General features: G+C 35.0%; 1 protein-coding gene across 50 annotated transcripts in view; it reads left to right on the top strand.

The window, feature by feature from the left end:
* LOC106881827 (uncharacterized) overlaps window positions 1-22,867 on the top strand; it is a 399,079-nt gene that overhangs the window by 356,627 nt on the left and 19,585 nt on the right. For 26 of the 50 annotated variants that reach the window (XM_089361515.1, XM_089361523.1, XM_089361505.1 and 23 more), the window contains 3 exons: window positions 193-243; window positions 3,584-3,655; window positions 16,445-19,384. In XM_089361515.1, the coding sequence (XP_089217641.1) occupies window positions 193-243; window positions 3,584-3,655; window positions 16,445-19,384 (3,063 nt within the window). Of the gene's footprint in view, window positions 1-192; window positions 244-3,583; window positions 3,656-10,740; window positions 10,894-16,444; window positions 19,385-22,867 lie in introns of all 50 variants that reach the window. The other 24 variants (XM_089361525.1, XM_089361519.1, XM_089361501.1 and 21 more) reach the window with 5 other exon arrangements.

The following is a 22,867-nucleotide window of genomic DNA, read 5'->3' as shown; positions in this document are numbered from 1 at the left end:
AAAAAGAAAACTTTGGTAATTTTGAAAATAAATTTTTATTAAAAGACGAAAATGATGACGAATATGGACTAAACAGACTGAGGGTTTTCATTTTTCATTTAAAACCTGATAAATTGACATAAACAGTTGGGGGTTTTTTTATGTTAATTTTTTAATACAAAATTTTCTAACTCCCCTGTATAATTACAACAGGAAGTGGAATCTGTGGAGGTAGATGTCTCAGACACGAAAGAGTCCAAAAAGGTCTTTTTTTTTTTTTTTTTTTGATTTGGGGTGATTTTATTCAATTAGCTCTACAGCATGCTCATCCTTATTTTAGTACATTAATTAAAATTACAAAAATAGAGAAAATTATTATTGGATATGTTTCTTAGGCTGACTTAACTAATATGTATTTCTTGGCAAAATATTTTCTCTTAAAAAGAAATTTCTTCAGATTAATGGCTGGACTCTTTGATTCTCAGCTGAGAACAATTAATTACTCTTCAACGCTTGTGCCAGTTAATTCTGTTCTGTCGAAGAGATTTTCTAAATTAAAACACTTTAACCTTCAGTCTCTCTCTGTTAACTGCTCTTGTTTTGAGGCCGCTTCATGGCTTGAGTTATTGTCTTCTGTTTAACTTAGCAGTTTGTGTTCATTTAAGAAATTTCTCTATCGATGGTTTATAACTCATTCTTATGGCTATTGAAAAGAACTCTGTTGTCATAACCACAACCAAAATTTATCTCTACTGCTGTTCAACAGTGCATAGCTACTCGAGTTGAGTAATTTTTAAAGCATTATTCTAGAAGGAAACTATTCTGTGTTTGTAGTTCGTTTTAGGAAGTGTCAACAGATGTGGTTTTAGTTGATATTAACTCTTAAATAATTAGTTTTGTTTCTGACTCTGATTCTGTTTAGAGTATACTGTCTCTAACACTTATAAATTTTTGTACATTTGTTTCAGTACTTTATTTCTTTTTCTCATTATTACTAACCATAGTTATTATTATAATGATTAGGATGTTGATGATGATATGCATGGTGTTTGAATAGTTTTAGTGTATATCTTTTAGTTTAATGATTGCAAAAGTAAGACTTCAACTTTGTTATTTAAGAATACATTGATATTAAAACTCAGCTTGTAATTATTTTTTGTAGAGTAGACATTAGAAAAAAACCCTGGTGCCCTGTTGTGTTTCTTAAATTGATGATAGTCCCCAGTAGTCATAATTCATTGGTGTTGGTCTTACATTTTGGATGATATTATTGCACGTGATTATAAGTTGCTAAAGATGAGTCTACATCATTTAAATGTGTTCATTAATATGTTAAATAGTTTAATACTGAAATACGTACCAGTAATTTCTTGTGTTAGTGGAATGTTTTGTAGATATTTCCATAGTCTAAGTAGTTAAACATTGCAATCTAAATTGTATTTCACCGTCCATGGAGGAAAAAAGAAAATCTTTTAGTGACCATGTTGCACCGAGAGTTTGGTCTTCAGATTGATTTAACCTTTAATCAACAACTTCATTGTAACAACTCTACAATGAAAGTAGAAAGTTAAATTAAACTAGAAAACTGGGCAAAAGAGAATTCCAGCAAAGTTGATTTTGTACTTTAGTTTTAAAAGGGTTAGGGTTAGGGTTATAATTCAGCTAAAGGCAGTAGATTGGCAGAATTGAATTATTCAGTATGCTGTAGATTTATTTTTCTGTGTGTCTCTGTTATTAATCTGTCTGTTTTAGTTAATCTTTTTGGCTTTTTAATACTTGATCGTTTTCATTTAGAGAAGTTTCAAGATGGGAAGGAAGACATACGTTGGGATAATGATTATGTAGTCTTGTTGATTCAAAGTTAGAAAGCTGATCCTCAATAGTTTATGTTTAACTTTGCTGACTCATGGTTCTGCATTAAAAAAAAAATCTTTAGGGATTAATTTAGCTGTTTATCTATTATCAATAATATATCCATAATAAATGCTGGAATTTATTGCAACTGATTTTACTGAATGTCACTTGAGCTTGCATTAACATTTCACATCATAGGCAATTGTAGTGGCACCAAGATCTTCGGTTTAATCTGATATCTGATTCCAATTCTTCATTATAAATATTTCACCTAACCAAGTGATCACTAATGTCTTTGAGATAAGAATCATTATTGTAGTATATTTTTTGCATTGATTTTTTTTTTAACTCTTAAATCTTTAGGCTAAGAAAGACCTGAATAACTTCTTATGCAACAGAAATATCAGTTTAGATCACATGTTAAATACTGATTTAGAAAGTTGGTTATTAGCTGAAGCCCTAAGTTCAATTTGGAAGCTATTAACACAATTCTTTTCTTTAAGTATCTCGAAAAAGAAATGGAAGCACTTCATTCAGAAGAAAATGTAGTTTCCTTTTATTACTATGAATTTTATAATTCAGCTAAAAGCAGTAGATTGGCAGAATTGTGAAAATATCAGGAAAATATTTTGCAGTATTTGTTCCAGCCCTTTACATTGTGAGTTCAAATCCCATCAAGATCAGTTTTCTTTTCATCTTTTTGGGTTCAATAAAATAAGTACAAGCAAAGTATTTTATTTCATCAACCTGAAGTTGCTGGTACCAACTGCCCCTACTGGCCAAAATTAGAGCACGGAATTTTGTCAGTGATCAGGTTGCAGTTTCAGAGCGACAAAAATATTTTGATAAATTAAATTTAAATGTTGAAGTGAATCTTTTTTGTGTGTTTTTAAACGGCTTCCACGCTGCAATTGTTTTAGTTATATGTAGGTGGAGAGGCCAGATCTGGTTAGTTTGAGTGTAAAACCAGTTGAATATTTGGGCAAGATATGATTGGCTTACATAGTAAAGGGTTAAGTTACAGCTAGAATAAAATTGGTTCGAAAATAATTGATGGATAGATTTTGTTGTTACGAATTGAGTTAATGTAATTTGTGTTCTGATTATGGTTTAAGAATTGATCAAGCAACAGAAAATTTGTTTCCAAAACTCGTAATTAACTTTGCTAGTGTGACTTTATAATTGTAATATTTTTGCTTTTGAAGTTCGTCTAGGAACTGTTAATAAGAATATGACTTGAAAAGTTTCTTTTAGATAGTTTTTGCTAACTTCCAAGCTTGTGTGTTTACTACTTACTCTTCCATCTATATTTTAACTACAATTTCGTTTTTACAAAATATACCAAATATCTTTGTTTTGTTTTTTTTGTTTTTTTTTACTATCGATTTTTCTTTGTAACTTCATTTTTAATATAGTCATAAGTTTCAAAAATTAAGTGTGGTATTTAACTGTAAAATTTACATACATATCTTTCAATTATATTTTAAGATTCATAAAATCCATTTTTGAATGAATTCTTTACAACTTTTAACTTGTAAACTACGCATCAGTAATTATTTGTCAAGCTGTCTCCATCAATTTTTATTCAGATTTTTAATGGAACTTATGTTTCAAATTAGGTATTCCATTTATTAATTATTACATCCTTAGACTATTTTTATAAGGCGTGTATTTGTGTATATATATATATATATAAAACATTTACATATATATATATCTGTGTATATATAATATCTCCATGGTCTTACAGAAGAGCGTCCATAGGTCATCGTCTGGACTTCTGTGTCCTATGCGAAATCCTTTTAAAAAGAGATCCGAAAAGGTGACAACAGACATTTCTGTTTGTTCAGCATGCCCTGCTGCATTTTCAGCAGTTGTAGATGATGCAGAAATCTAATCACTGTTTTTGCTTTAATCCATTTATCATGTTTATCTTTCAAACTGCAATCTTCTGATTTGTTCTGTTCTTTGAATGATGCTTTTTTGGCTAATATTTTCTTCACCTCATCATGGTATATTTCAAGGCATCTTTGCCCTTCCAGGTTCGCAATTATCACTTTGTTGTCTAACAAGTGCATTCTGAGGTTTTAAGGTTTTAAATGATTGCCTGCACGGTCAGTTTAAAATTTTTTATTATTATTATGATTAATAAGGTGGCAAACTAGCAGAATCGTTAGCGTGCCGGATAAAATGCTTGGTGTTATTTCGCCTGTTGCTATGTTGTGAGTTCAAATTCCACCAAGGTTGACTTTGCCTTTCATCCTTTCGAGGTCAATAAATTAAGTACCAGTGAAACACTGGGGTGGATGTAATCAACCAGTTCCCTCCACCCACCGCCAAATTTCAGGCCTTGTGCCTTTAGTAGAAAGGATCATCATCATTATTATTATTATTATTATTATTATTATTCCAAGCACTTCTTAGGCAATTTTATGAACGAGATTAAAAGCAGTTCAAATATATATTAATATATTAAGTGCTGTTCCATATTTACAGTATTTTGTATAATATTCAAGATAGGTAACAGTTTTAATTTTGTTCATAAAAAGCAGTTTTATTTTTCTCTTTTAAACCAGTTAATGTTATTCTTGAGATAAAATTATGGTTTTAAAAATAATTTAATTTGACTTTTTTTAATAGAAAGAGAATATAAAAACAAAATCCTATAGAAAATTTGAAAATAAATATATTTCATAGCTCTAAAAAAAAGTTATTCAAAAATTATCAACAATAGCTGATACATTTTAGAGGCCTGCATAAAAAATAACACTTTTTTGTGTTAGGAAGGGCATCCAGCCATAAAAACCTTGCCAAAACAGACACAGAAGTCTGGTGCAGTCTTCTGCCTGGTCAACTCCTGGCAAACCATGCCAGCATGGAAGGTTTTATTTTAACCATCATAACTAAACCATCATAACTAAACCATGGTAGTGCACCACTTTCGGATTTTTGTAAAGACTGCCTGATGAATCACTAAAATGTCTTAAACTGCATCTGATGCAGGAAAATTGTTAGTCTTAGTAATAATGTCAAAGAATAAAATGGGAGGTTTAGTGAGTTGGTAGGAATAGTGCACTGCCTTGTCTTAACTTTGATTTCAAATCTCAAACTTCATTTTTTTTTTTTTCAGTCCACTCCACTCCCCATTCAATAAAATAAATGGCAGTAATACACAGTCATGGTTATTTTGATTGAATCCCAGCCAAACTTATTTCATTCCTCAATAAGAAATCACTATTAATATTATAAAACTAGATCAGTACTTTCGGTTGAGCTAACTTTTTTGAGATTTTATTTCAGTTTTTATAACATTCCTATGATTTTACAACCTGATTGTAGGCTAAAAAGAAAGAATATCTTTCTTTGAATTTTGATAAATCTTTTTATTCCCTATTTTTGCTTTTACTTAAAAATTGTTGTGTGTGAGTGTGATGGTCATGTGTGTTAGTAATCTATCTGAAGAAAAGTGGTGGGGCTGTTTAGATTAGTCCAATCTGAAGTGCACTGCTATGACATTCAGTTTGTCCACTGTTACTATCATGCTGCTGCTACTTGATAGAGTTATCACCATTATAAGAACTGTTCAAATTCTTGCTTTTTCATGTTTTCTTGTTCGAGTTATTGCTGTTGTTATTTCTGCTTGTATACAGCTTCAGAAAGAAAAGAAGAAAAAGAAAGAGGCTGCTGTTGCTTTCATATTCCTTCCTGCTAGTTTTTGCTGTCTGTTTCCATTTCATATTTCATTGTCACTGTCAAGTTACGTTTCCTAACAAGCTTTCATACATTCCTTTCTACAAATATCAGTTAGTGATTCAGTAATATCCAGTTATACTTGTAACTGCATATCCAACTCAAAACTGGCTTGCAATTTATTGAAGATTTTACATATATATATATATGTAGTTCAGATTTTCAACATACCCATCCCGGCTCTGACAGAGGCATGTATTTTTAAGATATATTCCAATAGTAGTTTTCTTTACTATATCTGTACTGAGTCACTGCCATTACTGTTGCTTGCAGTCATCATTTTTGATGAAGATGTAGTTTGATATTGCAGCCCCATTTGTGTGTCCTGGTATCTTGTTATCTGGGATTTTCCACAGATGACTGTTTGAATATTTCATGAAATGCATTGCCAGTTATTCCACATAGAACAGAGGCTTTTGAGAAAATTGAACAAAAACAACTGAGGTGCCTTGAATCCAAACTTATCTCTTTTTTTTTTAAAGATACTACAGTTGATACTGTGTGTCTTTTATATTCCAGGGAGTTGAGTAATGAAGGCACTCAACCCTTCTCTGTTATAGTTTAGCTGCTTCATAGCAACCTCTTCATGGATGATCGCTGGATTTCTACCAGTCCATTTGTAGATTCATCTCTAGAAGAGGACCAGGGATGTGCTAACCCTGTGATAATAAATGATACAACCATTTGTATTTTTATTATCGGAATAATGGAGGGATGGGCTGGCTTAGGGCAGTGTTTTATTCTGAAGATTCAAATATGAAAATAAAACGTTGCAATAGTCATGTTATTATTATACCAATATATATTTTAGCAAGACTTATGTCCAGTCTGACTTCATTAGCTTCTATGTGCAAAGTTTTTTTTTCATTATTATTATCAAAATGCTTATAAAATGGATTGGAAATTGTAGATCTCTATTTCTTTTTTGATACTGCAATCTGGAAAATCTTTATTTAAAGAAGTTGTAACTTGAAAGATTTATGCTCTGAATATACAAGCTTAAACGCTTATATCTATACCTTTATAAAGAAGGCTTCTATTTTAATAAATTTTTAAGTGATTAGTGGTCACTTATAATAACCTGAAAGTAAAATGTACCTCCCTTGTACTCATTTTCACACATCCCTCTGCTACTTCTCTATTGCTTTAATGTTGATTACTGAAGTAGGGCGATCAAGTTGGCAAAAACTGTAAAAAAATCCTGACTAAATGTTTTAAGGTATTCACTTTCAATGTTGTACCTTCGAAGTTCAAATCTCACCAGTTGATTTTTAGCTTTCGTTCTTCAGGATTGTTAAAATAAGTACCATTTAATACACCACATTTTATTACACCCCTCTGCTCTACAAATTATGGCTTTGTACTAAGCACAAGGAAATCAGTGTTAGAAAGGAAAACAAAAGCGGACAGGTGAACCATATAATGCTAATGCCTTCATTTCCACTGCCTCTCTTCTATCTGTTTAAATATAAATATCATAAATATCAGATTGGAGCCTGGTGTAGCCATCTGGTTTCACCAGTCCTCAGTCAAATCGTCCATCCCATGCTAGCATGGAAAGCGGACGTTAAACGATGATGATCATCATCATTACTGTGTAATTGCTCATGTCTAATCAAAAGAATGTGATAAAGAAAACAAAAAAAGTACATAAAATCATTTTAGACTTTCAAGAAGATCCAGTTGCACCACATCATAATTTAACTCTTGTATATATCCTTTTAATTGTTGTTGTGTAAAACTTAATCAACAATTTTTTAATGTTGGGGGTTGATTGAGTTTTATTGTTTTTTCTAAATGGATTTACCAGTTACATCATGATACTTCATCCATACTGAGTTTTGAAGAAATCAGAGAAGAATTATGAAGTGAACCAACACTTGTGCTTGTTGTTCAGGCCTTAGTCAACCCTATGGCCATCTTGTTCTATTCTCTAGACAATGCATCTGGACCTATTATCCAAATTAACCTTTTAAGATAATAGGATGTGGTTTGAGAGGACTTTGGCTGCTACATTCTCAAGCAAGCCAATCTCTTAGATGCTCCCCTGTTAGTTGTAAATATTATAGTCTGTTAAATTCATGTTGGCTTCTGAGCATATATCTTTAGGCAGTGAAAGTAGATGTCTCTACACCTGTCTTTGTGTGTAATCAGTGCCATCAGGGGTTGTACAGACATAGTCTTAAATGTGTGTGTGTATATGCATATATTGTAAACTGGTAATTATATTCAACTGTCCAGCTAGCTACTTCTTTTTTTTTTTATTTCTTACTATCATGACCCCAGCTAGAAATATTTTTTTTTCCCCTTCAAAGTAATCCCTTATAAATTAAATCACGCATACTGTGTAAAATCTGCAGATCCCACCTACCTGCATCACCTGTAACAAAACCAGTTGCATTTTGCTTTGTATATTTTGATGGTTTCAGATTTTCTTAGCACTTATCGCCGTTCTTTATCACCCACTACAATTCCCACAGCCAGTCCTTCCTTGCTTCCATCCATCTCCTGTTCTCACCTGATGAGAGGGTCTATTGATGCAGTGTCAGACAATCTTTGTGAATGTGTGTGTGCGTTTATAAGCTAATGTATGGTACTTGTTGCAGAGTTCCTTTCAATGACTCTTTCAGGTTGAATCCCTCTCATCATTAGGGATATAAGGGAGAGGCTGGGAATGGTTGCCATATATAATAATGGTCATTATGGCTGTGGGAAGACAATGGCATTTGGAATGTGTTTACATCATTATCATTCATCATCAACTAACTATTCTTCCGTGTTCAACTGAATTATTGCGTTCTGCCTTTTTTTTTATGATTGCCTTTGGTTTGTTTTGTGTTTCACGTAACTTTTGCATTGCAGCAAGTATGTTTATTTCATCTTAATTGTGTTTGTACATGTTTTCAAACTGGGAAAATGTAGCTGTTATTCTTCTGGCTTAATGCTTTTGAGGAAAAAATAGATGTCAGTGATGACGATAAGAACTTTGTCACTAAACAAAAGCTAAATACCAGTTTCAATTTGAACTATCAGGTGAGAGCAATGTGTGGTGTGAAACTATTGGCTAAAAGGAAGGCTAAAGACTTGGAGATACTGGGGTTGGAGGAATCAGTGGAACGGCTGGCAAGGATGAATGGAGCATGGTGGTATGGACATGTGTTGAGGAAGGAGGAGGAGCATGTTCTGAGGAAAGTGCTAAAGTTTAAAGTGAATGAACCACGAAGGTGAAGTCGACCAAAGAAAACGTGGAGGAGGAAATTGGGAGGGTTGACTTGAAGAAGGAGGGCGCCCAAAACCGGTCAAGATGATGTGAGTGGTTGCTGTAAGAGTGAGGTAGATCCAGCCACCCCTTTTAACGGGGACAAACCTGGATTTAAAATATTGGAATTCAAGCATCCCAACTTTTAGTTTTCGTTTGGAATCACTTCACTTTGATAATAAATGTACTTGGCCAAGGCATGAATGTCACAACTTTTGTATTTCTCCTTCCTGGAAATCAGGAGAGGTTTTTTTTTTCTTTTTTTGGCACATTGTAAGAGAACAGCAATGCATTAGCATTCCAGACAAAATGCCTACTAGCACTTCTGCCAGCTCTTTACATTCAAATGCCACTGAGGTTAACTTTGCTCTTCATCCTTTTGGTGGGGGTCGATAAAATTAAATACCAGTTGGGCACTGAGGTCAATGTAATCAACTGGTCCCGTCCCCAGAAATTTCAGGCCTTGTGCCTATAGTAGAAAGAACTGCTGCTGCTGCTATTACTACTACTACTACAGTGGTGAGCTGGCAGAATTATATGCACGCTGGGCAAAAAGTACCAGTTACGTACTGGGGTTGATATAATTGACTAGCCCCCTCCCCCAAAATTTCAGGCCTTGTGCTTATAGTAGAAAGGATTATTGTTATTATTAAGGCAACAAGCTGGTTCTTGGTTTTGATTTTGAATTCCACCAAGGTCAACTTTGCTTTTCATCCTCAGTAAAATAAGTACCAGTTAAATACTGGGGTTAATGTAATCAGGGCTAGTGTCCTTTCCCTAAAATTGCTGACTTTGTGCCAAAATTAGAAAGAATTATTATAATTGTTATTAATATTAAATACATTCAATTATTTATTGTAGCCAAATCTATTATTTAGTTAAATAGTTTAGTGACTACGATTTATGTCTTAATCTGGATATATTGTTTGTGAAGTAAGACAGTTAAAAAGTATCACACTGGACTTTGCAGGGATTTGAACTGGAGTCGTTTTTGTTAGTATTTCAGTTATTGCAACCAATCAACCACCCCACATTGAATACACCTGAAGTGGGTTTTACCATTAAGGCTTAACCATTAACTTCATCTTGAACATTTTCATGCTGTCACTTCTACTTCTCGCTGCTATATATGCATGCTCATGAAAGAAAACATGTTATATATCAGACATTTTTGTTTATCAGTTTGTATTTTGTTGTATTTATTTTGAAAAATTTTGTTGTTTTTTTTTTATTATTAATGTTTATTTTATGTTTTGTTTGTTTTTAAAATTTTATTTGTTTATGGTTATATTTTTTCTTTGTGTATTTAATCTTGTATTTTGTATAATTTTGTTTTAAAAATTAATTAATCTGCTATATTTACAAATACACACACACATATACAATAGATATATTAACAAATATACATGTACACTTACTCATAATGCTAATATGCATGTACACATACATAATGCATACATACACGCATATACTTATATACAAAGACGTGTCGATGTACATAGATGCAAACAAATATATAGAAGTAAGGATAGCTTTGTTAATTTTTCAGACTATTTCTATTCAAATTTTTTTCATATTGCATAGTTCACACTTGATGCAAATCATCTGCTGGAATAAAAGAAAGAAAAAAATTTTTTTTTCACATTTCTTTGGACAAACATCAAACCTAAGACGAAATTTATCATTCATCTCATCCAAACTTTCTAAACTACATAGTTTGAAAATAAGACATTTACAGCAAGATAACACAAGACAAACAAGCATCCCTCCCACCCAAATGTGATCTTCTTAAAATTTAGCAGTTCATTCATTGGTTTTAAGAACAAACGTACTCTTACATTAGTTGCCATCATTTTGTGCGCACCTTCATGCTTCTTATCACCTCATCATCTTTACAGCATTCATCCAGCTCCTCCTCCTCCTCTTCGTCCGATTCCTCTGATGATGAAGGTGAGGGCAAGGATAAGGTGACAACATTTGATGCTCAGGCAGAGCAAATGAAGACAAAGTTGCCCCCTATTCTAGACGAAGAACAAGAATTGGTAGAGAAGGTTTGCCATCTTCTGTCTGTCGGTGGTGTTTGCCGACACCAACCTGTAATACTTATCTGCAATCTACTCCTTTGTCTACTAATAAGAACATGGCCCGGTTCTTTTTCTCTCTCTCTATCACTCTCATGTATTTTTTCTATATCAGAGCTGTTCAACTAGTGCTGTTCTAATTTCTTAGATATACACACATTATATACTCAATTTTACGCAATTCTAACCTACACTTGGTCTACATTTACATATCTTCATATATTCAGCCATTAATGCACATGCTGCTATGCAGTCTCCTGACCTGCAAGAAATCGGCAAATCTCCTTTAAATCTGTCATCTTAAAAAGGGAACAGTACATGGGATAGCGTCATGGATACACTGGTAGAAAAGCAGAGGGCAGGATGGTCATGACTGGGATCATAGGTTGTGACCTTGGTAAAAATATACATAAACCTTCATAAGCTAATGAAAGAAGTTATATAGTCACTTGACCTGCCATGGTACTAATTAAATCTCTATCAATAAGCTAGCTTCTTTTCTACCTTTTTTTTTTTTTTTTTTTGAAGTTTTGTTTTAAACAAATCTACTTCAGAAGATATGACTGTACCTATTTAATGATGAAAATAATAATAATAATAATAATAAGAGCACTCAGAAAGCGCAAACCTCCACCAAGGCAACACCAACATCCTCTCAATGATTAGCCAGAGATGATTTTTAAAATGATAATATCTGAAATAAACTCGACTGCTCTCACAAACGAAAATACTAAATACGAACCTGACCGCTCTCAAAAATTATGTAAAAAAAAACAAGAAAAATAATCCAGAATCCTTGTCTGGTACCGGATCGATCCCAAAATCTAATCAGTTTGTGTCAGTCATAAGGCCAAACATCCCTGAAAGTTTCATCCAAATCCATCCAGTCGTTCTTGAGATATCTTGTCCACGGACAAACAAACATGACTGAAAAGAATATCTCTGCCTTCACTAAGGCGGAGGTAATAATCCTATGATAGCACACTTTGTTTCATCTTTCCATGGTTGATGACTAAAATAAATACTTACTAAGCACTGGCATTTGTTATAATTGATTATTCCTTGAAGGCAGTGCCCTAACATAGACTCAGTTCAACAGCTGAAACTAATAATACAAACACATGTATGCACACACAAAGTATCTATTCTAAGCTACATTTAGCCCTTTAGCATTCAAATTATTCTGTCACATGTAATGCTTATTCATTCACATTGTTTTGAATCAATCAGGCATTATCTCACAGCTTTGAAATTTCAATGATGCAATTGTATACTTATAGAATGATACTGCAGGATAGGTATGAGAGGTCAGATCTGGCTGGTTTGAACACTAAAAACAGGAAGAATATTTGGGCTGGATATGATCAGTTTAAATAGGTGGGCAAATTCTGTTTGAATTTACCTATTCTACAATATAGATCAGTCTTTAAATTGAATAATTAAAAAAATGTTGACAGCTCTGTGCATGGATGTACTTATTTCTAGCTAGAGTCCCACCTATAATCTTCATCTGCTTACTACGTTTCATAACCATCTTCAGAAATAGAATCTCGGCATGTATAGTTAGTTTCCTACTCTCCTAATCTCTGTTTTCCAATTTCTAGAAAGTACTCTGCTAAGTGATGTTCTAAGACATGTATCCAATAATAATACCTTTTTTTTTCCTCCATTCCCCCACCCCTGTCGTCCTCTTGCTTACTGTGAAATGTCACCCTGCTTGTTTGTGGAGTCATTTCCCCCCCCCCCCTCACCGCTAATACCCTGTCCTATACATCTTCACTTTTCTCACCTGTTTCTCTCCACACCTCATATGTATCAACCCTTTGTTTCTTTTTTTGTGTTGTGTTTCTACCTTTCCTCGGTGTTGTCAGGTGTCTGTTGTAGAACATCCCTCCTCCCGCTCCTGTATCCAAGTATTCCTGTCCTCCTCTTGTTCCTTTTGCGTCTTAACCCATTGTTCTTGTTACTGTCAATGTCATTAACGTCACTATATCACTTATATTGTTGTTTAGTTAATGTTTATAAATGCCTGTTGGCATTCCTTTCCAATGTGGAAGTTATTTTACCAACTTCACTCTACTTCCATCTCTTTACTATACTTCCATCTCTTCTCTACTTTCTCTCTCTCTCTCTCTCTTGTCATTCATCAATCCGAATGCATATACACTTTCAATCCCATTATCCTTCAAACCTCCATATATAAGGCATGGTCATCCCTTGAGCTTTTGTTGTCACTTCTGTTTTAACCAACATCCTTTTTTTTTTTGTTTTATTTTGTTAATCATTTATTTATTGTATTTTCTTGTGCTTTACTTGTTGTCTTTCTGTGTAAAATGATTTTTATAGCAACTGCACATATATAAAATGTATGAAATGTCATCGTAGCTTCATGTTAGCATTATCTTTTGTTTCGTGCATGCTCCATCTGTCATCACATCTTAGTCACTGACACACCCTCATGTTTGGAAATGATAAAATATTAGAAAACATTACATTGTGTCTTTATATATAATCTTCATCTACACACAAATACAACTGATCTGAAAATGTTTGTCTCAAAAAAAAAAATTTACAAATAGAATCTTTATATATATATATATATATATATATATATATATATATATATATATATAACGTATTCATGTTTTAGCTGTACCACATAGATGTCTATTGACTCTATGGCACTTGAATTGCATCAAATTGTGAAAACAGATCACTAGATAAAAAAATTTTTAAATAAATAAAATCCAGCATTTGTCAAATCTTTTCCAATGCTGTTTCTCTTACATACTGAATTTTTCATTTTAACCTCTATTTTAAAATTAGGGTCACTAATATAATTCTGAAGGGCCCAAGTGTAATTATTGCATATTTTTTGTTTCATGCGTAGAACACTTTCTGCTGCAGTGAAATTACATAACCGGGAGCTTTTAGGTCTTTTGTTGTGCTAGAAATTATGGCTGAATTTCTTAAATCACATTCTGTCATATTTGAAAAAGAAAAAGGTGCATGGGATCATAATATAGTTAAGGATACACTGTCTGAAAAAAAATGGGCACAGCTGGAATCACTTTAATTATAAATCTTGTGGGTTAGGTCTGATCTAAAGCTAACGTATATTCATGAGCTTATTGTGTAATGCTTGGTTTTGTGGGTATATGTGTTTGACTGCCTGCATACAAGCATTCAACTCAATAAAATTATGCTCAAGTTCAAGACCACTTGACGTCTGGTATTAATTTGTTTATATCCTGTAAATCAGCAGTTCAGTAAAGAGATATTGATAAAATATGTACTGAGTCAATATAATTACCAAAACCATTTAAGGTTGTGCAGCTGTACCCAGTATGGCTACAGTCCAATGACTGAAACCAGTAAAAGAGTATATATATATATATATAATGTATAAAGCTGCAGGCATGGCTGTGTGATTAAGCTTGATGTGCAACCATGTGGCACCTTGTACCAGTACTTCACATCAACCAATACCTTTTGAGCTAATTTTAATGGATAGAAACTGTACCAAACAGTGTGTATGTCCGTGTTTATGTTCTGTAACTTAGCAGTTCAACAAATAGATAGATGCAAGAAACTTTTCTCAAGATCAAATGGTACCAATCTGATAGCGATGTTTTCTTGTTTATTGAGAGGGGAGGGGGATTTTATTTCTTTCCTTTTTTTTTTTTTTTTTTTTTTGTTAAGTAATCATTTTCTGAAACAGACAATTCTTCTTTCATATCTAACAACACTTTCTCTTTTCAGGTTTAGTGTTTCTGTTACCAAATGTTTGATTTTTAAATACTAGATTATATAGAATTATGTTTGGGTAAAAATATTAAAGGTATCCAAAAATATAGTGTTCAACTCAAAAACCATATGGTAATGTAATTAATTATATTTATAAATAGATACAATTAAAATACTGGCCAAACAAGAGTTTCATACTGAATATTCAGACCCACATATCACCATGTGCTTAGAGATATTTTGAAAAATTTGTATCTAAAAACTTCCACTTGTGCTAAGATGAATAACTCTTGAGTGTGAGTTATTCTTGCTTGGCTATTTCATGTGTAAACTTAAAGAGACTCTAGAAAAAAATAATGCTGAAAATCAAGAACATAATTCTATGTTACACAAAATTAAGGAGAGTTGATAGGAGAGTGAGAGAACATAATAGCAAGTGTCAAAATAGGAAAATGAGTGCTGGAAGAAAAAATATGGTTGAATTGACTGGGAAAGATGAAGAGAGAAGAGATGGCAGAGCAAAGTTGAAGAGAACCTAATGTAAAGCAGTTTTTCAAATGTCCTTTTATTTAGGGGAGCATTTAGTCTAGTGAAGGTAGTGTTTCCCAATAACATGCTAGATGCTTTTCAAAATGTCTACATTTCCCAAATATCTCTGGTGTTTAAACAGAGGTCTTGATTATGCAGTGTTTATGAAGATTACCCTTTTCTCTGCTGTGCCCAGATAACACTATTTGCTTCCATTTTTGTAGGGTTCTCCCATTTAATGCTGTCATCTGAAGCTTTTTATTTTGTCAGATGTCACCTGCTAATTTTGTTTTGTTTTCCCTTTTCAATATGTCTAAAGGAGGATGTAGGGTTATAAAATATTTGCTTAAATTTCCCTTCCATCATGTTTAGGCAACATAACATTTCCAGGTTGGGTTTTATTGAGGTAACCTCAGCCTCAAATTATGGCTTTCGCACAGCAGCAGCCAATTGCCATTATTTCACTCAACAGTCTACTGTGAGCCTTCTTCTCCCACTTTTAGATATTCATGTGCTCTATGCTAGTCACATATCTACCAGAAGCTCACCCACCCAACCAAAAACAAATCCCTCAGCTTGCTCTAAGCACACATCTTTCCTCACGTTTCTGCACTGCGAACACCTTACCTTCAAGTAGTGTTGTGGTAAGACACGAACCATACCACTTGCATCCAGCGAGAAAAACAGCAATTCTAAATATAAACTGACACAGTACAGAGAGATACTTTAGCCATAGTAGACAATCACTCTGGTGCTGGTAGTACAATGTAATGCACCCAGCCAAATAAAGCCATACCAAAATTATCACATACACACACAAAATTATATTATGTGTATGTAATTAATTAACATTAACAAATGTAAATACATTAATAAAGAAAAAGAACATTTGAAATTCACAATGTATTTATTTACATATTTATGCAGTGTTTAAATCTTGTACTGTTTCTGTACGGATATATGTTGAATTTGTTCCGTATATATATTATTGTATTTTTGTTGTTAACATTGGTTATCAGTCATATCTGAATTTATCAGTCACTTTGTCTTCTATATCGTTTTGTTGTTTTTTTTACACTTTTCTTATATTGATTAGAACCAGTACAAGAAGGTAATCTTTTATGAATTCATCTGATAGTTGAGACTGATGTTTCTGTTTGACTGACTACATATTGTGTATTTGCTCTTTTGTTATCTCATTTTACAAATTACACTACAATTATATATTTTGTGTCTTCTTTTCTAGCCTAGTGTCAATGGAGAACTCTATCCCAGTGCTGTGCCCTTGACTGATGCATGCAAGTGTCCAGAAGGAAAAGGTTACGGCCTTCCAGAAGCTCCTCTCGATAAAGGTTATGGTCCGAATGGTGTGGCATACAGTCCTGACGGCAGATTGTATGGTCCAAATGGACAACTGTACGAACCAGACAGAAGATTTTATGCTCCTGATGGCAAAGGCTATGGCCCTGGTCGCAAAATATTTGCTCCTGATGGTAGAATATATGGTCCTGATGGCAAACCACATGGCCCTGACGGCAAGGGATATGGTCCCAGAGGAGAGGTGTACGGTCCAGACGGCAGGGTTTATGGTCCTGACGGAGAATTATACAGTCCTGACAGTAGATACTATGGTCCTGATGGTAGATTCTATGGTCCAGACGGCAAAGTATTTGGTCCTGCTGGTAGGGAGTTCACCCCTGATGGCAAAGTTGTGGGACCCAATGGTGGGTTATACAGTCCTGACAAAAGATTTTATGACTCTGATGGCAAAGGTTATGGCCCTGAAGGCACTGTATGGTGTCCAGACAGCAGAAACTATGGTCCTGACGGCAAGGTGTGTAGTCCAAATAGTCAAGTGTATGGCCCTGACGGTAAATTGCATGGCCGTGATGGTAAAGGGTATGGTCCCCACAACAGTGTTTATAGCCCGGATGGTCGGGTGTATGGTCCCAATGGTAAACCATACAGCCCTGATGCTCTAGTTTATGGTCCTGACGGCAGACTATTTGGTCCCGACGGCAAGATATATGGCCCTGATGATAAACTGTACAGTCCAGATGGTGGTGTTTGTGGGTCTCCAGGAACAGAAGGTTTTGCACTTCCCGAAGGAAATGGGTATGGCCTTCCAGATCCTCCCCAAGGCAAAGGCTATGGTCCAAATGGTGAAGCGTACAGTCCTGACGGCAGATTGTATGGTCCAAATGGACAACTGTACGAACCAGACAAAAGATTTTATGCTTCTGATGGCAAAGGTTATGGTCCTGGTGGCAAAATATATGCTCCTGATGGTAGAATATATGGTCCTGATGGCAAATCACATGGCCCTGATGGCAAGGGATATGGTCCCAAAGGACAGGTGTATGGTCCAGACGGTAGGGTTTATGGTCCTGACGAAGAATTATACAGTCCTGACAGTAGATACTATGGTCCCGATGGTAGATTCTATGGTCCTGATGGCAAAGTATTTGGTCCTGGAGGCAGACTGTTCACACCTGATGGCAAGCTAGTGGGACCCAATGATAGGCTATACAGTCCAGACAAAAGGTTTTACAACCCTGACGGCAAAGGGTATGGTCCCGATGGTGTCGTATGTTGTCCAAGTGGCAAAAATTATGGTCCTGACGGCAAGGTATATGGCCCAGATGGCTTGGTGTATGGCCCTGACAGTAAACTGCATGGCCGTGATGGCAAAGGTTATGGCCCCAACAACAGTGTTTATACCCCAGATGGTAGGGTGTATGGTCCTAATGGAAAGCCATACAGTCAAGATAGTCAAGTTTTCAGCCCTGATGGCAGACTATTTGGTCCCAATGGCCAGATATGTGGCCCTGATAATCGACTGTACACTCCTGATGGCAGAGTGTGTGGGCTTCCAGAAGGAAAAGGATACAAAGCTCCAGAAGGGAAAGGTTTTGGACTTCCAGACCCTCATGGCAAAGGCTATGGTCCGAATGGTGAAGCGTACAGTCCTGACGGCAGATTGTATGGTCCAAATGGACAACTGTACGAACCAGACAAAAGATTTTATGCTCCTGATGGCAAAGGTTATGGTCCTGGTGGCAAAATAGTTGCTCCTGATGGTAGAATATTTGGTCCTGATGGCAAACCACATGGCCCTGATGGCAAGGGATATGGTCCCAAAGGACAGGTGTATGGTCCAGACGGCAGGGTTTATGGTCCTGACAAAGAATTATACAGTCCTGACAGTAGATACTATGGTCCCGATGGTAGATTCTATGGTCCAGACGGCAAAGTATTTGGTCCTGGTGGTAGGGAGTTCACTCCTGATGGCAAAATGGTGGGACCCAATGGTAAACTGTACAGTCCAGACAAAAGATTTTATTCCTCTCCTGGCAAAGGTTATGGCCCTGATGGTGTCGTATGTTGTCCAAATGGAAGAAATTATGGTCCTGACGGCAAAGTGTATGGTCCAGGTGGTAAGGTGTACGGCCCTGGCGGTAAATTGCATGGTCCTGATGGCAAGGGTTATGGTCCCCACAACAGTGTTTATACTCCAGATGGTAGGGTGTATAGTCCTAATGGTAAGCCATATGGCCCTGATGTTCTAGTTTATGGTCCTGACGGCAGACTATTCGGTCCCGACGGCAAGATATTTGGTCCTGATAATCGACTGTACAGTCCAGATGGCAAAATGTATGGTCCCAACGACACCTTGTATAGTCCTGACGAAAGATTTTATTCCCCTGATGGCAAAGGTCATGGCCCTGGTGGCTCTATATATGGTCCTGAGGGCAAACTGTATGGCCCTGATGGTGGACTGTATGGTCCAGACGGTAGAGGTTATGGCCCAGAAGGACAAGTATACAGTCCAGATGGCAGGGTGTATGGTCCTGACGGAGAATCATATAGTCCTGACAGTGCATATTTTGGTCCTGACGGTAGATTCTATGGTCCAAACGGTAAAATATACAGCCCCAGCTATCAACCATGTGGGCCCGACAGCAGACTGTATGCAACTGACAACAGAGTTGTTTCTGAAGGCAGGACTTTTGGTCCTGGTGCCAGTGTACAAGTTCCTGGTGGCTATGCTCCAGGTGTTAGTGGATATGGTCCTGAAGGCAGCAGGATTTGTGTTGTACCCGGTGTTGCTGGTGCAGGCACTACGAGACAAGAGAATTGGATTGACAACAAAATGTCCTTCTTACCAGTTTCACAACCAGATAAGGTAGGTTGCTATCCACTTAATATTCACACACTCAAATATGATCTTTGCATCTTTTTTCTTTTTAAAAATGTTTTCTTCAGTTTATTTTGTCTTTGTTACTTGCCCATAATATTTGGCTTAATTCAGAATGCTTCAATCCAAATGCCTAGCCCCTTCCTCACAAAATATGAGGGGGTTGTCAGCTAATAAGTAATATCAATACTATTGACAAAGGTGTTTGTGGTGGGTTGGGAGTATTGATCATCAGACAAAATATTTTGTGGTATTCAGTTAACCCTTTCATTACCGTATTTATTTTGAGATGCTCTGTGTTTCTCTCAATTATTTTAACTATAAAAAAGAATTTAATAAAATAACTTAGTTATCATTAAGCTAGTGTTAGGAACATAAATTGTGACTAAAGTTTGGTGGAAGAATTTAATTCAAAACTTATGAAAACAAAACATTTGTACTATAGAGCCAGAACCAGTTTCAGCCAGATTGATATCAAAAGGGTTAAGTCACTTAACACACTCAGTTCAGCTCCTGTCAAAAATACTTTTGCCTTTCATCCTTTCAGGATCAATAAAGTACCAGTCAGCTCCCTGGAGCTGATATGATTGACTAACCCCCTTCCCTTCAGATTTTAGGTTTTGTGCCTATGTTAGAAACAATTATTATTAGCTTTAGGTTGATAGATTGGCAAAATCACTAGAGTGTCAGAACAATGCCTTGCATTATTTTTTCCAGCACTTGACGTTCTGAGTTCAAATACCACCAAGGCAAACTTTATCTTTCCTCGTTTAGTGGGGGGTTGATAAAATCAAGTACTAGGGTCAGTGTTATCAACTAACCCTTCCCACTGAAATTGCTGGTCTTATAGCAAAATTTGGAACTATTAAAGACAGTGAGGTGGCCCTTTATGTTGTGAGTGCAAATCCTACTAAGGCCAACTTTACTTTTCATCCTTTCAGGAATGATAAAATAAAGTATCACTCAAGTATTGGGGTCAGTGTAATTGACTAATCCCCCATCCTCAAAACTGCTGGCCTTGTGTCAAAATTAGAAAGTATTATTATTATTATTGTTCAGGTGCTGAACTGGCTGAATCATTAGCCTACTGGACAAAAAGCTTGGCAGCATTTTGTCCATCTTTACATTCTATTTTTGAATTCCACTGAAATCAACTTTAACTTTCATCCCTCCTGGGTCAAAAAAATAAATTCAGTAAAGCTCTGAACTCGATATAATCAACAAGCCCCTTCCTCCCAAATATCAGGCCTTGTACCTATAACAGAAAAGATTATTATTATTATTATGCAAAGTTTCTCAAGTGCATATCAAGTCTATGATCTAACAAATAGCTTTATTTTTTCAATTTGTGATATATTTTCATGCGTTAATTAAATCTCTTTATGGTTCATGTAACTGGGATTGAATAGCTAGTTTCATATTACAAGCCAAGTGAAATCATAGCCGTGGCTGTTGCCAGTAGCACGATCTTCGAATATCAGGCCTCACAGAGGCAATGACAAGTGACCGAGACCTTTCGTGATATACTGAGCTTGAGAAGACTTGTCAAGCCGAATGAAATCATATTCACAGCCATCGCCAGTGTCATGAAAATGGCACGTAAACAGTACCTGCTACACTCTCAAAGTGATTGGTATTAGGAAGGGTGTCCAGCCACAGTAGAAACGATGCCAAATCCAGCTAGAACCTGGTGCAGCTTTCTGACTTATCAGTTCCAGTCAAGCCGTCTAACCCATGCCAGCATGGAAAGCAGATGTTAAATAATGATGATAATATATCTGTATATATACACACACGCACACACACATGCAGTATGTCTAAGGATGGAAGTATAATGATTAAGCACTTTAAAATTTGAATAGCACACTGGATATATAAGGTATTGGATTACTCGGTCTTAGGTCATGAATTCAGATCTGCTCCAGATGTTTCAGCTTTCTAAACGGAATGCTTTGTTCTCAGATCATTTGGTAATGTTAATCTGAGATATGAGCCAGCACCCCCCATCCAAGGGGTCGAGTTTATTTTTTTGCTTTTTGATTTAGTTTTCTTTTGTTTTCTTTTTTTTTTTTTAGTATCATGAAACCAGATTTAAATATTGATTTTTAAGAACCCCTTGAGACTTAGGAGACAGTTTTGTTTTGGCATTTTTTTAAAAACCTACACTAGTGCCTAGAGATACTTGGGGTGCGTTGATGCTCTTATGGTTCAATCTGAACTCTTATAGGCTAGTCATTAGAAGGAAACCCCAGGAAGGGGTTTATGGATTGGTACAGGATTATGAACTAGGTAACATAGAGGTGACAGAACTAGATTCAAGGAACTGTATATAACTCTTTAGAAAGATGAAAGGGTGGTGGGGGCTGTCATACTAGAATATTTCTGCACAAAATGCATATCCTGTGACATTTCCCAAATAATGTGCTATATCTATACTTGCATGTGAAATCTGCATTGCTAGGCACATTCTCTGCATTTGCTGTTTTGAGCAAAACTTAAAGAATACCCATGCCTTAATTCTTATATTTGATGTTTGGCTAGAATGGATTTTGTTTTGAAATATTTCAGAAATTATTTGTGTTGTATTTCTAAGTTTGAAAGATTTGATATTTTGTTAATAGAATTTTTTTTAACTATACAAATCTTTAAAAAAACGTTTTTCTTTTGTTGTTGTTGTTTTTTTTTTTTTTTTTTTTTCCCTTTAGTAAATTAACTGTTCAGACCATGTTTTATGCTAATACATTTATTGTAACAGATAATTTCATTTTGCATGGAATATTATATTTTTGTTTTCATCTTTAATTGTATGTCAAGAAAAATTTCCTTTTTATTTTATTTTAAAAAAAATTTTTTCTAACAATTGATATTTTATAACACTTCATTATAATATTTTTATAACAATACTTATATAATAACAATATTTTATAGTATTTTTATAACAATATGCATATAAAATAACACTACTTTTAAAATAGCATATTGGTATAACAATAGGTTTTAAAATAACATAGTATTTATATAAGAATATAAAGATAATGCTAATACATATATAGTGCTAAAATTAAATATTGTTAATTTAAATTTCCAAGATTAATTTTTGGGTGTGTTTTGAGTTATACTGAAGTCACCTTCCATTTAGATGTTGCTATTCCATTACAGATTAGCCATTTTTTTTTTTTTTTTTTTTGTTATCGACAAGGTGGGGAAAACAAGAAAAATCTTCCCCTTTTCCTTAAAAGGGTAAATGAGATATATAAGTTGTAGCATTGCTGCTATTCCTTTCTAAAAACACCCTTGGTGTAATAACAATGGTGATTTCTCTTACATAAGTTGTTAAGAGCCCAGTTTACCAGTGAGATTATTGGAACTTATGGAATATACACCTTTTCTCAAGGTCCCTTATTTATTGCAAAGGAAACAGAACATTTCTGTCTGGAAATTGAAACCAAAGCACTAAGAACTTAACCATGG

Source organism: Octopus bimaculoides, chromosome 13 (assembly GCF_046866305.1).
Source record: "Octopus bimaculoides isolate indiv1 chromosome 13, ASM4686630v1, whole genome shotgun sequence".
In the NCBI taxonomy this organism is placed as follows: domain Eukaryota; kingdom Metazoa; phylum Mollusca; class Cephalopoda; order Octopoda; family Octopodidae; genus Octopus; species Octopus bimaculoides.
The sequence above is the reverse complement of the archived record's forward strand: the minus strand, read 5'-3'. Positions and strand labels throughout refer to the sequence as shown.